The 17,238-nt window shown below is 37.3% G+C and overlaps 1 protein-coding gene across 5 annotated transcripts in view; it reads right to left on the bottom strand.

The window, feature by feature from the left end:
- The window catches only part of USP7 (ubiquitin specific peptidase 7), a 54,793-nt gene that overhangs the window by 2,002 nt on the left and 35,553 nt on the right, over positions 1 to 17,238 (bottom strand). For 2 of the 5 annotated variants that reach the window (XM_015877058.3, XM_085514759.1), the window contains 22 exons: positions 16,776 to 16,856; positions 16,597 to 16,687; positions 15,750 to 15,832; positions 14,746 to 14,855; positions 14,439 to 14,595; positions 13,472 to 13,616; positions 12,767 to 12,897; positions 11,588 to 11,722; positions 11,333 to 11,434; positions 10,481 to 10,586; positions 9,999 to 10,091; positions 9,013 to 9,080; positions 8,366 to 8,466; positions 6,851 to 7,004; positions 5,482 to 5,549; positions 4,289 to 4,397; positions 4,113 to 4,190; positions 3,723 to 3,823; positions 3,214 to 3,313; positions 2,526 to 2,645; positions 1,993 to 2,064; positions 996 to 1,086 (listed from right to left, as the gene is read on the bottom strand). In XM_015877058.3, coding sequence (XP_015732544.1) covers positions 996 to 1,086; positions 1,993 to 2,064; positions 2,526 to 2,645; positions 3,214 to 3,313; positions 3,723 to 3,823; positions 4,113 to 4,190; positions 4,289 to 4,397; positions 5,482 to 5,549; positions 6,851 to 7,004; positions 8,366 to 8,466; positions 9,013 to 9,080; positions 9,999 to 10,091; positions 10,481 to 10,586; positions 11,333 to 11,434; positions 11,588 to 11,722; positions 12,767 to 12,897; positions 13,472 to 13,616; positions 14,439 to 14,595; positions 14,746 to 14,855; positions 15,750 to 15,832; positions 16,597 to 16,687; positions 16,776 to 16,856 — 2,296 coding nt within the window. Of the gene's footprint in view, positions 1 to 995; positions 1,087 to 1,992; positions 2,065 to 2,525; positions 2,646 to 3,213; positions 3,314 to 3,722; positions 3,824 to 4,111; positions 4,213 to 4,288; positions 4,398 to 5,481; positions 5,550 to 6,850; positions 7,005 to 7,528; positions 7,673 to 8,365; positions 8,467 to 9,012; positions 9,081 to 9,998; positions 10,092 to 10,480; positions 10,587 to 11,332; positions 11,435 to 11,587; positions 11,723 to 12,766; positions 12,898 to 13,471; positions 13,617 to 14,438; positions 14,596 to 14,745; positions 14,856 to 15,749; positions 15,833 to 16,596; positions 16,688 to 16,775; positions 16,857 to 17,238 lie in introns of those variants that run through there. The other 3 variants (XR_014934097.1, XM_085514760.1, XR_014934098.1) reach the window with 3 other exon arrangements.

The raw sequence follows: 17,238 nt of genomic DNA, 5'->3' as shown, positions 1-17,238 counted from the left end.
AAATAAATGGGACAGTTACTGGATTTCTTCACAACTGTTAATATACCCAGAACACAATGTGAGAAAAATGAGAGCAAACCTGGCCCCAACACAACCTGCCAACAAAAACCAGAGCCCACCATTGTTAGAAAAATAGAATTCTGGAGAACAAATTGTCCTCAACCTCACTGCTACCAGACAGAGCAGCTCACAAAGAGAGTCAGCTAAGCTAAGAGGAAAAGGCTTTAACGAATTCAAGGCCTTCAACAGAGCCCTGACTGCAAGCTCAAAAATGCCATTTCCAAATAAAACTCCCAAAACTACAGTGGAACTCCTGACCAATTAACCTGGTATCTGCTACATGTAAATTCCTTAGATAACAGAGCTTTAAATATCTGTCAAGTAAATAAGACGGTAGACCACCTCCACATACAAGTTCAGAACACAGCTGCTTTTGTAGCTTGGTGAGTCATGTCTAAAGGATCTAAAAAGCATCCTATTCACATATGTAACATTTTTGTTGGATTCTTCAGACTCATTATAGGAATTAAGAAAAAAGAAATGTCTTTGAGGAATATCTCTTTGTAGTGCACTTAAAATAAGGAGCTTATGAGGAGGCACTTTAGTATCTTTCAAGAATACTATGAGCACCTACTTCACTAACAATGTGAGAATGAAATGTAGGATCAGGTGGGCAATACAGACATGGTGCAAGTGACATAACTCTCTCCTGTAAAGTATGTCATGTGGAAACAGACCCATTTGGTCACTCAAATGCAAACTTTTAACATGCAAGCAAACAGACTATGCAGTAGTTTCTATGTCTATAGAGTATGTATTCTTAAGACTAAGAGTTAAGTGTACAAGTATACACAAATACCTGCTTAGTTACTATATAATATGCATGAAGTAAAAATAACTACTGTGTTCCTTCATTCTGATGAGGTTCATGGTAACTGCACTATAGTGACTGGCAATTTCTGCAGGTCAAAACAACAGGTTGTTAAAGAACTCACCAGGTTGGGGCTCAAAATCTTTCAAGTTCACTTCATACTCATCTTCATTGAGATACTGGTGTCGTCCCATCATTACAATTGCAAATTTAAACTATGAAAAGGAAGAAAACTGTTAAAGTACTGTATTAAAATAAAGCCTCCAAGTCTAGTTTCACAGTCTAACACACAGTTGGTCACAAACTGCATTCTACTGAGGTCAATCCTGTGTAAGACCTTCATCCACTACTAGGACAGCAGGATAAAATCAACAGCTGGGAAATCATGAGAATGCATCTGGAATACTGTGTCCAGGTTCAGGTTCCCCAATCAAACTGGCAACTATAACTGCAGATAGTCCAGCCAAAGGCCCAATAAGACACACAGCAGGCTGGAGTGCAAGGTATACAAGCAGCTGTGGAAAATGTGTTTATTTAGCCCAAAAAAAGGCTACTGGACACCTGGTTGTCAGTTAATGGACAGGTGACACAGTGAAGACCAAAGCACTTACCCCCACAAAGCACAGCTAAAGGACATGGGGTAATTATCACGTGCTGCAAAAATGATGAATTCTGATCTCATGTAAGAAAAGAAATCTTTTCTTGACAGCAGTAAAGCTCTAAAATAAGCTGCCCAGAATGTGGTAGAATTCCTTTTCTTGGCAGTTTTAAAACTACAGCTAGTTAAAATCCTTAGCAACCTGATTTAAACCAAGTTACCTCTGGTTTAAGCAGGAAACTGAAGTTGTGACCTGTTGAGCTTTGGTACCACCTGAACTCTTCTAGGTTACTCTGCTGTTTTGCAGAGTATCTCTTCCATACAGAAGTACCACTCCTACACATTGCACTTAATTATTCTCAGAATGGACATTAAAGTTAATAACTGTTTTACTGATCAACATCCACACTTCAATCTACTGCTTTCCAGTTTCTTAAAACAATACGATGGACTCAGCAGTCAGCAATAAAACTCACTGCTAAATCGTGCTAAAACTCACGTGCTAAATCCACTGCTAAATTACCTTTTCAAATTCTTTTTCCTGTATGTCCAGCATTGTCTGAATCCGCTTCATGACCTCTCTGAAGTGCTCGCCCTGATGATTACAACAAGATTTTTAATACACACAAATAGGAAACAAAAGGGCTGTTAGTATTTCCTAATCTGGGCTACATCAGAACGCTCTGTCCATGGCTTAGACGCCTTTGTCAGCAAGCATACATTGGAATTCCTAATACAGTATTAGCAGTAGGATTTTAAGTTGTTGGGGTTGTGTTTTGTTTTGTTGATTCACTTTTAAAACAAAACAAAACAAAAAATCAAATCTTACATTTACAACATTTCAAGTCTGATGTGGAAGAGCTACAAAGCTTCACTGAAAAACTAAACAATTTTTATATGCAATGAACTAAAACAAGTGATTTAACCCCAAAAGTGCACAAACACAGAACTTTTATACAGGATTTTGGCTACAGATTTTTACGTTAATCAATTTTACCATAAGAAATCATTAAAGGTACTATATTATAGGGAGGGAGAAAAGGGAGGCTTATGTACCTGGTGTATCCTCAGCAAGAACGGAATTCCGAATGTCCCAAAAACCTCCTTGTGGAAATGTGCCACTGTGATTAGCATCTCATTTTCTTTATCTATATCTACCTGGTCCAGAGGAATTTCCTATATCCAGACACATAATTATGACTGCAATTAGCTAAAGCTAACTGCATTGTTAACGATGCAAAACAAGTCAATTTAAAAGAATTAAAATAAGCAACGTCTCAGCCTCCCCACCCCCAGTAAGGCATCCCCCTGTCACAACAGCACTGCAGCTTCCCATACTCAGTACAACACTCTTGGTTTGCCAAGAAAAGAAGAAAAGGAAACAGTCTTCCAGAATATAATGCTGCATATGAAAGTGGGTTCTCAGCTTAAAAATTTAAACCATGAGCCCCCAAACATCCCTTGGAATCACTGCTGAGAAGGCAGATGCCCCATGGCCAGGCCACTGCCATCTGTTCAGATATCATTATAAACACACATCAAAACGTAACTAATGGGACTATGCCAGGGTGCCAGAAGAAACAAAGGAAAAACTTTGTGAATATCACCTTTACAAACACACCTGCATCATGTATTCTAGCTTGCTGCGAGTGCCGTGGTGTTAGAAAAACCAGCACCCAGGAAAAGATAATAACTACTTGAAAGACTTTCCTCATTCAAAGGCAAATTTTAAAGCAGCGTTTACCTCTATTCGAAACGTTCGACTTGTTGCGGGTGACAAACACTCTAGGAGCTCATCTTCCTGATGGACGCCGATTATTTTGTAGCTTACAATTTCTAGCAGCCTTAAAAACAAATTAAAAGAAAAAAAGGCTTAAAAAAGAAGAAAAAGGAGGAGGAATCCTTCTTCAATTTTACTGGTCCAAGAGTTTTCAATCGTTTATAAAGTCATTTTAAAGAAAACGACCTCACTTTTCGCTCCTGAGAAGCGAACACTTGAATTGGAAACATCATTAAATTCTGAGGTAATTGATGAATCTTCGTCATCTCAACAACACAACTTAATGAAATACAAGATGAATAATGACATAAGGTTCATACTTTTATTTAATATGAACTCTCTTAGAGTGAATCTTGAAACCTGTTAACACAGCATCAGCCTCCATTTGGTAACAGCTTCCATAACATTTTGAATTCTAAGGATAACTTCCTGCACAGAATCCACATTATCACAAAAGAAATCCAAGCTCCTACCTTAATTTCCCTGAACCTTTTTCAGAGAGCTCTACAACTTTTTTACATTCGTCTAGCAGGTCCCGCACACACCCGTGCTTATCCGGATATACTGTTATTTCCTGTGGGATATTTAGAACAGAAAAGTGATCAGTAAAACCTGAAACTGTTGTCAAAGCACAGAATACAGTAGACTCTTCATCAAAATCCATCTTCAAAAAATGAAAATTACTGAAGTGAACACCGACTTCGTCTTCTAAATGTGTTAAGAACCGGCACAGGTTTTGTATAAGGCACGGCTCTGTTTTACTGTGCTGCTCTTTCAGCACGTGAACAGCACCACAATCACAGCATTATCAACTTAGACTAAAGAAGTAAGAACGAATAAGAGTAACAGGCAGCCTCACTCACCTCTTCCCTAAATTGGCTATTTAGCCATATGCATTTAAAACTTCTTCTGTTTTCAAAATCGGTTATTTTCATTTTGAGCTTAAAGAAGAAAAGAGAAACACTTTAGGCATACTTTGTATAGGGCAGATGGCATTTTATTTTTTTTACCCACACCAACAAAAACAAAAGACTCTTACCTGTTGATAGTAAAGCTTTTTAGGTTGCCTAGGCTTGAAGAACTGCAGAAGATCTCTTAAAGTACCTTCATAATTGTGCCTAAGGGGATTACCAGGGCCGTCCCTATAACTACGAAAGAAAAATGAAAGCCCTAAATATCTCTCCAGAAACAACAAACTGAAGTACCAAGAAAGCTTTTATTCCTGGCTACCAGTTCCACATAATTGCTAACACAGCTAAGCAGCATTATATTTGGTGCATTAATGATATTTTAAAGAACAGGTATGGGCTGGGAACAGAAATACCAGTCACTGAGTGCCTCAGCTCTCTTCGATATTGAGAAGTTCACCTTTAATCCTGCAGTAGCAGACCTACATTCCTCTGAAACAACCACAGCAGCACTGGAGTCACATGCTTTTGATTGTGAAAGCTTAATTTGTGGAATCAAAGGACACAGCACAGTTCCAGAGTGACCACAGCATTGTAAACTATACAGAGCTGTCCAGATCAGGACAGGCACGGTGAAGAAGGCAGGTACCTGCAGGTTAATAAAGAGCCCTCTGCAATCTGTGTGCATATAACTATAGTGACAAATTCTGTTTTCTATGGATTGAAATCCAGTTTTACACAACTGTGCCAGAACAGCACTTGAACAGAAACATTCCGTTTAGAAGCCACGTGAGACCACAGTAGTTCTATTTTGTTGGGCCAGGATGGAATTAACTTTCTTCATCTGCAGACTTCCAACAAATAAACAGTAAAAATAAAAGTCAGAGTAAACTCCAGCACATAATGTTATAACAGCAGCAAAAATCCTGCTTTTATCTACACCTAGTCTCTTCCATTCCAGAAATCTACATTCACTGAAGTGGCATCTCCATTAGTTTAATAATTCAAGCCATACAGTAAGGCACTGAAACAATTAATGGCTTCAAAAATTCTGTTATATCAGGGATCCTTCAACATGCTTCTGTCTCTTAATTTTACTTACTCTTATAGAATGTGTGATTCACGGAGTCTCCAGTGTCAGCCACTGTAGCGGTCACTAAACTGTCTTGGCAACTTGCTGCACTAACACTTTATTGGTAAATAAATGGTTTACAACCTGAAAGAAGCTACAAATTAACTGCAGCCTACCTATTTAATTGGGCAAAGTATTTTAAAGGGTACTTTAGACACAGAAAAACCACACACAGAAGAAAAACTGTCTTACCCTTGAGACTTGAAAAATTGTAATAGCATTGGATCTGTGTTAAGTCTTTGTGCAACTGTCTTTGCAACCTGCAAATAAAACCGTGGGTAAGTTCTGCATTCTTTTCAATTATGGCATCACACTACAATCATACAAGAGAGTTAACACACACAGTGGTTAAAAGTTAAGGCTGAAAGGGACCTCTGGAGGTCATCTGGTCCAATTCCAATCATTCACTGTAGTACTTCAGGAATATTATGCTATAAAAATTCTGTGAGATACAAGCTCTGTGTTCACTTCTAAAAGGCTGAAGAAACTCCACATATGTAACTTCTGAAGCAAGATTTTCAAGAAAATAAGAAGAAATTTCTCTCTTATTACAATAAACTACAGTCACCAAAAGGCCAAAAAATCCACAACAATAGCTTAACTCTTACTTTATAGTTATAGTATTACTCAAGAAATAAGCAAAAAACTCCCAAGGTTCTTCAATTCGCTCAAAGCACATCAGTTTTCTGGGTGGTATCACCACATTATCCCTATCAGTATTTAAAGCTGCAGCTTCACAGGAAGAATGGGAATCATCTGCCTGCTTTCCCTTGTCAAAAGGAGTTTTAAAGAACTTACACTTTAACATAAAAATGAAACAAGTGAGGCACCCAGAAGCAGACACTGAGGAAGGATGGAATTGATCTCTGTTCTTCTCTATACATTCAGGTGCTCAAAGATCCTGCTTTTCGTGACAGTAAAATTTGATCTGTTTTCACATACAACACACGTAAAACTCTGACAAAAGCAGGTGCAGGAGAATTGGAGGGAGCCAGACCTAATAATCGGGCTCCAGACAGACCAGTCCAACTTTGCTTATTTTAAAAGCTATTAGAACTGCTCCACTGTCCAATTTTCTTCTTTTAAAAAGCCTTGCAATCACAATTATGAACACAACAAATTTGGTCTGTTATTGCTATTGAGTCTTAGACAGACTGTGCAGCAAAAGCAGTAGTTTGGTCCACAACATTAATATTGTTGATAAACCACGAGGAAAACAGGTATCATCAGCATCCCAAGGTATTTTTCTATTGACAGCTAAATAAATTGGTCAAGTTTTACACGTCGTTTAGAAAGCAAACCCATCATTTCATTAGAACATCAATTTCTAGAGCAGAATGGTATGTAAAGAATTCTGCTGTCAAATAACTTGTAATTAATAACAACTAATAGTTTTAAGCAATGGTGACTTTCCTAGTTTTTTCCCATTACCACAATGGAAGTAACAAATAAAAACCTATCTGCTCTCTTATAAAAAACATTTATTACCCCTTTGTGAACTAATGCAGAAGTCACTTTCAGCACAAAGAAATAAACGTAGGGAAAAAAATAGGATACATGCCTGAAAGTAATTCATCCTATTGGATAAAGTAACAACAAAACCAGGGTCGTTGGGGATGGTTTTATCACAGAAAATGACATCCACACGATGATAGAGGTCTCTGAAGTATTCCTTAGCTGTTGGCAGCTCACTGTTATCGTTTTCTGGGTCATCCCTACAAGAGTAGACAAACGACAGTGCCATTACATATTATGCTGTTACACATACACGTAGCTAGGGCTCTTAAAAACAGGTTCTACAATAAGTCAGTGACAGTTGAGAAACACAAAAAGAAAGTTAAGAAACCTTTTTAAAGAGCCGCCACTTGTACACAGTGGAACTAGCACAGTCAGTAGTGACTCACACCCTTGAATACTCCTGTGCAGTTCAAGAGCAAATGCACTTGCACACTGTGCTTGACCATTTGGTAATCTGGCAACAGGCTGACTCCACTTGTTTCACTGCAGCATTCCAGCAGTGCTCTTCCCTCCCTCTCCACCCTGGCACATCAGTGCATGTCTTCACTAACGCTGCCAAACTTTCCTTACACCGCTGTGTTAATCGCTTTGCACAGAGGCCAGCACTCCTTGAACCACAGAAGCAAAACCACCTGCACAGATGCTGGTTTGGGTCACTACTGACTGGTACCCCTATCTTCTCAGCAGAGAAATAGCACCAGGGTACAAGCTGTGCACTTACCCAGAAGTCAGCAGCCAGCCAAAGGTGCATAACACCAACTGGGTCAACAGGGAATGCGAGTTCCAAGGCATGACATGAGAAATACATTCATCTCACATAATCTGGGGTAAGAGTGCTGAAGATAGACTAGCTGGCTTCCACCCACTGTCAAGCCCATGGAGAGAAACAGAGCAACACAGTTGGGTGTGACCATCAGGAGTGAGAGCATAGAAATGCTGATTTATAGCCCTGACAAGCTTACAAAAGATCCCTTTAATGGATATAAGGAGCAGGAGTTCTCCTTTCGTCTTGGAGAAAACTCTGGTTGAAGCACCAGTACACCTATGAGTTGCATACGCTCAGACAAACTGGGAGAATCACCACAGACCAATGTGGAGCGTAATGTGAGCACACATAAAAGGAAAAAGGGAAAGCAGTTTAGTTCTAAGGTGAAAGGAGCTCCAAGTCAAGAGCTCATATGGTAGTAATGGTACAGAGCCCAAGCCCTGAATTGCTGGTAAGCTCTTCTCTGTCTGAGTTATGGTAGCTTCAAGTAAAAAGCTGCAGAACTCAGATGTGTTGCTGAACCAGACTCTTCAGTAAAAGCAAGACGTCTTTTAATATTTATGAGTGTTAGTTTTCTAAACTAGGATGAATTTCCTTAAATGATGTGATGTGGTAATTAAAAAACAACTACCTATCTTCCTGGAATGATCAAATGAGAACTGCTGAGAATATGTTTACTGCTGGAAAACTATACCTTGCCCCTGTTAAAGCATTAAATTAAAGGAAGTTCTGCTTTCAAAGTGAACTATGTGATTTAATTGTAGCAATAAATTGGCCCTTTAAAATACATACTTCTGAAACACTATGATGTCACCATCCATGAGTTCATCAAGAGCTTTATCGAGAGACACATCATAGTCTTGAATCCTTTCTGTTAAATTGGGTTTAACTTCCTGCAAAAAAGAACAAGAATCACATGGAATAAACAAGAGACAACAGAGAAAGTCACAATATTGAACTTAATCAAATAAGGTAACTTGTATCTTCTATCTACAGAAAGAATTCTGTATGTACAAACACATATTTTAGATAAATATAACCTTAGCTAACATTCAAATGCACTTCATTGTTACTGGTAAAACTGATTTTACCAATACTTCACCTTAAAAACTAACTTCTGTTAAAATCCTGAAGTATTTTATCATTTTGCATTATCCAATTCTTACAAGAATTCAGAGATTAACTTTCTACTGATGCAGCTTCCAGAAAGATGGGAGAATACCAATTAAGGTTACTAATTTTAGCAGCACAGTATCTCCCATATTGAGCTTTACATCTCAACCTTGGTTATTATTTCTTTTTACATCTCAAACTTAGTTATTTTTTCTTGTAATTATGACATATTGGAATGTTATCACACAATAATTCATCCTTAAAGGAAACTCACTACTGGCATGGTAATTACAGTTTTTACAATAAACAAGTCTATCAATCCAAACCTCATAGAGGATAAGGTTAGTTTCTTGTGGAAATCCTGCTCTCTCACACATAACTGGAAGCAAGTCACCTATTGGAAAAGAAAAGGAGTGTGAAACATGTTGTACTGCTTGCAAGACCCATCCGCAAAAGAACGGTAAATCTATTTCTTCTACTTTCTACTTTTAAAATGCCTTCCTAAGGAATGAAGCCTTCAATGTTAAAGCTTCCCATATTGAGAACCCGGAGAGAGCCTTTAAGGTTTCCTTCCACTTCATCTGAACAAACATGTAAGGCCATCCAATATCAAAGAGGTTAAATAACACTGTTCTTTCTCTAGAACAGCATTTTCACCTCTTTCTGAAAAATTCACATGGCTAAAATGGAAACACAGCAAGTATGTACGAATCAAGAGAATGAAATATCTTAAATGAAAAGGTATTATATCTCAGTGGCCACGTGCTGAATTCCTTCAGTGGACTCATAAAAACTAAAGCCCACAGCCAAATCAAACCAAGCAAGTTCTCCTCAGGCTACCACCATGAAAAGTCGTACAAGAGTGTTTTAAATGCAACAGCAGAAGTTCGTTCTGCAAAACAATCCAAAATACAAGGGAAAAAACAGGGAGCGATACCACGTCACAAAACTGCACAGCAAGTTTGAAATAGCTGTTCATAGAATCACAAGGTTGGAAAGGACCTACAAGATCACCCAGTCCAACCACCCTCCCATCACCACTGCTACCACAGTGTTCATGTTCAGAACCATCTGGTGAATGCTGTAAATCTGTAACAAAAAGTTAACTGGCAGCCAGCGCTGTGTTAAGGAGATGCCTTGTAGAAAGTTTCTCTGACTATTTAATCAGGAAAAAAATAACCTACCAGAGGGCCTGTGCAGGCATTAGGAGAAATCAGTTTCATTCTGTGGCCTACCTTGATTTCAATAAAATATCTAATATTAAAAGTAAAGCAGATATATAATCTAATAGTCTCTATGTGTTATAACTTACGTATTTTACAGGATATAGGTGTGTAGATATGTCCACAATAATTCAAACTCCGAGTTTTCGGATCATACATCTTCAGAAACAACATTACATCATCTAGAAATCAAGACACAACATTTAGTTTTAAATAAGGCTTATTTGACCATGTCTGGAGAAAAATCACTTAGATACTTTTCCTTAAGCTGTAAAAATAATTTCTTCCTTTATTCATTTGATTAATATCATTAAAACATCCTTAAATACTGATTTTATATAAGCCTGCATATATTCATAGAAAATAAATTATTCAGTTATTCCAGTAACATTTCAAACATGCCTTCCACTTCAGGAGAAATGAGGGCAAAAAGTGCATAAGAAAAACTAATCCCAGCGCTGTAGCTTGATGAGTACATCACTGATATCATTGAATAACAGGAGCGTACAGTATTTCTTGAGATATATCCAAAGAATTTTGCATTTACTCAAGATTTAGCACATAAGCTTACGATCTTTATCAAACTTGGGTAACGTTGCTCCAGTAGCAGCCATCTCTGGATCTACTGTTTCCAAAAATATTGTCCATGGGTTTTCATTGTCACTGAGCTCAATCATCTAAATGGAAGACGTGGAAGAAGAAAACAAGTCTCAGGGGAATATAGAATGAAATGGCTATAGATATTATTGAACTTTTTGTCAGATACAAAACTTTTTGACATGCTCTCTGTGTGGGAGAGAGGTTTTTTTTCTTTTAGCTGGGCTGATGACAGCAAGTTTGTGAAGTTTATTAAGAGAAATAATGCCAGATAAGGAATATAAAATTTTAATGAAGCAAAAGAATTGCATTTTTCTTAAAGCTGACCTCTCCCTTTTTCATTTGAAAATACACCTACAGTTATCACTATTAATTCATGGAAATTAACTCTGGAAAAACACAGGACTACTTGTACTATTTAGGCACAATATTTTACATTGCAAGCGATACATTTCATTAAATCCATCGTTTCTGCCCAAATAGAACAAGACTCAAGAAGATATTTATACCCAAAACCTAACATAAGAATTATGATGATGAAATTATAGAAATTATGACTCTCTTTCATGGAAAGAATTACACACTTCAGCTCTCCTTCCCTCCAAATCAGTCCACTACATTTCAAAGATTAGAATCCACAGAATAGCTCGGGATGGTAAGGACCTTAAGGATCACCTAGTTTTAGTCCTCTGCAATATAAAACTTTACCAGACGGAGGACAAATTGAAACCCTTAAAAAACTGATGTCACAAAGTTAGATTCTGAAATCCAACTGAGAATCACAGATGACATACAGAAGTAATGTTCTTTATCAGTGAATACTTACTGTTTTATTGCCATCTGCTTCATTATCTAACATTGCAGGTCTTTTTGTTCCATTACTTCTAGCTTGCATTGGCCATAATCTGATCTGATCCTGGGGAAATCCCTAAAATTAAAGTTGTGACAGGAAACAAAAAAGATTAAGATGCTTTCTGAACCCAAACAGAACTTGCATTTTAAAAGGAATGAAAGAAGATAATGACTAAGCTGAACACATTACACTAAAACAAACACATACGGTCAGCTACAGAAAGCTTACCATTGTTTGAGAGAGGTTTTGAACAAATTCTGTCAGCGTGGAGTTTTTTAATACTTTGAAAACGGTGTATTTCACTTTCTCTTCATCATACATGTCATTGCCTTGGTGGCCGCAGAACTGATCCTCTGCTACTATCTGAAAATTTACATTTAAAGGTTACTGCTTACATTAACTCAGCTCCACAATACAGAACCATCTTATGACCGTTTCCTATGCGGTGTCATTGGCTCTCTGGATGGTATCACACTGCTCGCTGTTTTCACAAGGAAAATTGCTAACTATATAGACTACAATGAGATCTAGTGAGTCAAGTCAATAATAAACATAAAGCAAATCCTACAAATGAACAAGACACCAGCAGCACTTCGATCCCAATCTTGGAAAAGTACTCCAACAACACTGGCACTTTTAAAAAGCCTGAAAAAAGCAGCATACTCTGTGTATGCAAGGACGACACTTCCTGCACCTGCTGCAGCTGTTAACTGACAGACACAAGGTACAACTCTGCCAATGGTTCCACTGCAAATAGCCCTCGTGTAAACACAGTATTGAGTGAGCTTAACTTCACCAGCATCGCCACTTATGAACTCCAGCAAGAAAATGCAAAGAAATATGGAAGCAAACAGAAAATGGATTTTATTTTCTTTTGCCAGATGGGCTCTGGAAAGAGCCATAAACAGGGTTCCTTAAGGCAATTCATAACAATTTAGTCCATCTGGCTTTTCCAAAAAGATAATTGCAAATATAAGCACTCTCTCCTTCTGCTTCTACTCGATGAGCTCAGTCTGGCAGATGTCCAGCCTTGCTGCCTATGGCTAGATGCATTCTAATTTTAGACAATAATTCCTGAAGGAGATAGAAGTGCAGTGGCAGGGCAGTCCTTTCAAATAACCTCGTCCTTCTCCTTTCACTTGAACTTACTATTTTTCAATGCAAGCAACTTCCTTGGCTTCTAGAGAAAGCAGAAATGCCCATAACATGCTTTGATTTCCCAGCACAGCAGTGTTTCATTAATACTCAGTGCATACATAAACATACTTAGAAGCACTGAAATTATCATCTCCGTGAAAACATTACTTCCAAGCTTATTCAAAAGCTGAAAATTAAGGCTTGTCTTGGGTGCTCAATATTCTGCATTTCAATGGGAAGGCAGCTGCTTGATCAGTTTCAAAAGCTGACCTGCACTTGCATGTAGAGGTGAGCTTCCTGCCTCTCCTTCCTCTTCTGAGCCTCTATTCTTTTCTCTTCTTGTAGCCTTTCCACAAGTTGTTGGGGAATATCATGGTCCGTGACAGGCTGCAAGACTTCACCTACAAAGGTTTTATGATATCATTTCAAAATTCACATCAAACGGGGTTTTCATACACACTTGACTTCATCTGACTTGAAGTCAAAACCAGACTTTTTCATCTTTTAATTAAAACATGATTTGATATCGTTGTGTTTTGGCAAAAGTAGTGTTTTCTATCTTGAGCCAAAATATACTACTTCCATGAAATAAATAATATAGATTTCAGAATTAAATATTCATTTCAGGCTTAAAAAATATATATATTTACCACTATTCGGCTGTTTTTAATACACACAGATCTACATATTTATAATAGATTAGATATAGTCTTTGTTTTTTAAGACACTAATTTTCCACCCTACAAAACAATTAAGGCTAAAACACTCTGCTGACACAGCCTTGCCTTACTGTGCTAATACAAGACAGCAGAGGATTAGAACACCCTTCCTATAAGCAAGGGAAATGATGGAAATGATAGAATATATAAAGTTCAATTATAACTCATGGAACCTCTTGCCACCAATTCCTAAGTAAAGCACAGCCCTAGGTGGCAGTACACCTATCTAACTTGGAACAACGCAGAGTATACATACTTAATTTTGATTCCCTGATGTAAACCAACATGTAGGCATTAGTGCAGTGCCGTACAGACAAGTCGTCGTCATGGCCTCCATAGTTGTGTTCAATTGCTTCTTCCTTTGTACATCTTGATACGACGTCGTCATCAAATTTACACCACTGGAGAAAATTTTATATGAATGTAATTTTACACACAAAAAACACTTTCTTGGGTGACAAATAAATCCTATTCACAGTATATCTACGGCTCTTTCAAGTAACCTGAATTTGTCTTCAAGCAGCAGGAGGTAAGAAAAAATCTAGTTCAGTCTAATTGGTGCTACCTGCTACAGCTACAGCATTATGGAGACCAGATGAAGCAAACCTTAAGTGATGCATGTGAACAATTTGCACTGGATACTGAACGTTTTTAGTCTGATAATTATACAAATAATTCACCTTATGACTCTTCCTCGAGTATTTAACGTTGCTGCATGAAGCCCAGATAACTGACCTTATTTTTACAAACAATACAGAGCAATGGTTCAATGTGCAAATAATGGTAATCTCTTGTAATTTTAAAGTAGATTACAGGAAATTCTAAATAAAACAAATAAAAGCAATTCAGAGTGAAAGACACATAGCAAGAAATTCACAGTAAAACCTGACTATTCCTTTTCCTGTGAACATTTATGCAGAAATCCATTGAGCTCAAGGGAAGAGGCACCTGACCCATAAACATCTCATCTGATCAAGTCACCTGAACCTGCAGCAGTCCGACATGCAAAAATGCTGAATTTTTGAGTCACAGAAAGATTCAGTTTTGCTTCAGCATAAAGTCAGTCTAAAGAAATGTGGGATGAAATTTGCTGCTACAGAAATTCAACACACATACACAAGACTGAAGGGATCAAACATCAACTGCAAAGAATTGTCCATCACGAAAACATCAAGCATTTATTCACAAAACACAAATAGCTTTAGCTGCTTTTCAATACTTACTTTTCCATCACCCTTTGGATTTAAGTAAACAACATAATGTCCACCATGGTTATCTCCACTGTGTACTAAAACAGCATGAAGAATGTAATTTGCAGGATCTTTAGGATCTGTTTTTTGCAAAAATTCATCTAGTGGCAACTGTTCAGGAAACTCAAACCTAATTTTCAAAGAGAATTAAGACAGGTTTAGTTGTACTTAAAAAGATGCATGCTATCAAGAATAGCACCAGTATTTAAGCCAAAGGAGATTTACAAATATATCAACAGGTCCAAATTCTACATCAAGAAAAATTTCCCCAAAAACTTACCTATCGTTTATCTTGATGTTTTGATCAGTCTGAGGATCATACATAAATCTCATGAGCTGTAGATGTAGTACTGGTGGCAGCGTTAGGAACTTCACACCCTTCTCTGCCTCCTACATATTGTAAAGGAAACAGAGGGTTGGAATTGCAAGATTTAAAATACTTGTCTGCTGCAGACACTTTCCTATGGACTTCTGTTTTATAAGCTTGACACAATGATTTGCAAAGAAGCTTTTGCTCCAGTTCTGAACCACCTTAATGCTGCACCTTCTTCCCTGAGTTACTCCAGCAGCATCACTAACCAAGAAATCGCTTCATTAAAATTGAAAGCACATGTGAATATCTCAGAACAAGCAAATCATGTATAAATGAAATTCAAAAAAATACTGAGGCAAAAACTAATTTCTGATCAGTCAGGAATTTCATGTCCACTGTACCCTGCCAAGAGATACTTGGCTACCAAACGCTACTTCCTGAACACCTAAGAATATACAGAACATTACTGACAAGATCTGCTATATGGAGGCTGCAAAAATAAGACCTGGGTGGGAGGGAAGAACTTCTCCTTCCTACAGTGGAAGCAACGAAGTACAACTGAAAAGCTTAGGAACGTGCACATAGATAAATGGTTAAAATTGCATAGGTTCATACGATGTTCTTAATGGTGACAGAAAAATGACCTCTTGACGTAACTTTTAGAACTATGCCGCTTTTTCAGCAGGCAAATAGGATGGTCTTAAATGAATTCTCAGAAGAGAAGAGGCTTATCATGAAAATCATCCTTGCCACTACAACAGTTCTAAATACAAAAGCAACATTAACTGCTGATTGGACTGTTTTTAAATCTAAAAGCAATTAAGAAGAACTACATAAATGCTTGCTTAAAGAGAAAAATGAACAAGATCAGTTGATACAATCTCAAGTCATTGCATCAGTAGCAAAAAAAAATTCACTTATATTTTATCAAGGACACAGAAATAAATTTTAAAATCAAAGAATAAAAATACCTGCAAGCCATGCTCTCCTGCATCGTACTTGTTATCACCATCCAACTGCTCCACTGCAACATAGTCAATGAAGGACTCAAAAACTAAATGAAAAAGATTGGCAAATAGTAGGGAAAGAGGAAGAAAAATATAAGTTTACTTGAGCCTGAAGGCTTAAAGTATCCATCAAATAACATTAAGACATCAGAGATTGTATTTGAATATTTGTCTTTATTGCTATATTGTTTAAGAACATCAAGAAACACACCAAAATTGTAGAGGCAAAAATAGGAATTCCAACAGATTTTAAAACCAGAGTTACAACTGTCTGCCAAATCTCCTGTTCTCACTCTGCAGCTGCTAAGAATCAAGCCAGACGATTTTGTCTGCTAGAGTCTTACACATTCTTTTCTATGCTTTGTATGCCAAACACTTGGTAAAGTGATGACAAGGGACCACTCCTAGGATGCTCTGGTTAGTTTGTTCTTGTTATCTGCTTGTTGCTATGGTCAAGCCTGAATAAAAATCTATTTCCCACAACTTAATCTCCATATATAGATTATAACCTATTGTGAAAACACTACTGATACAAAGATAGCACTGTAAACAATTTTATTACAACACTAAAACTCCTACAATTCAGTGTTTTAACAAAATTTCTCAGAGAATTAATTAGGTGGGAAGGAGCAAGGAGGGGAAATGGGAGAAGGGATGAAGGGCTGAAAATAAAAAACATTTCCTCTGAAATTCAATCAAGTGCTGAGGAACAACAAAAGAATTTGAAATCTGCAGGTATCAAACTCAATGGTAAAAAACAGCCCAACATGTTGAGGTATTTCATTGCTGCATATTTCAATGTATTACTTACTATTTTTCTTTCCCTTTATACTTAGCTGGATATCATAATAATCTTCTATTCGTTCGGATCGATAGTCTACATGTTTGCATTGGATATAAGACTGTAAACAAAAATAAACAAGAGAGAGTTTCAATGTATGTAAAACAACAGAGTTAATATTTAAAAATCTCAACAGATTAAAGACATACCACCATCTTTCCTCTGAACAATTTGGGAATAGTGCCTTCTACACACGTGCCTTTCATTTTATTTTCCACGTTATCGAGCAGCTGAAAGAAAAATCAAGTTTCTTTTACACAAGATAAACATGCACAGTGTCTGATTCACTCATCACATACGAATGACTGTTTCACTAATCAAAACATTAAGCTACTTCCATTAAAGTTTTAGCCTATTCTCACCAGCACCTCCTTTAATCCTCTAAATCCTCCTCTTTCCTCTGGAAAATACTCTGAGGACCATCCTTTGAGTCTGAAAAACCTCACAGGTGTAATGATGCACCTGTATCTTCTAAACTACATTCCTCTCTATAGCAATTTATAGACCACACATACACTCCATTTATTTTCAGCCTTCCCCATCCTTTACAAAATCCTCACCCTCAAAAGGCCGCAATGAATCAAATTCTTAAAAAATAATAAATAAATCAAG

Source organism: Coturnix japonica, chromosome 13 (genome assembly GCF_054131305.1).
Source record: "Coturnix japonica strain WE chromosome 13, WE-NBRP24, whole genome shotgun sequence".
Classification (NCBI taxonomy): Eukaryota; Metazoa; Chordata; class Aves; order Galliformes; family Phasianidae; genus Coturnix; species Coturnix japonica.
Note: the sequence above shows the minus strand (reverse complement) of the source record. Positions and strands in the feature narration are given on the sequence as shown.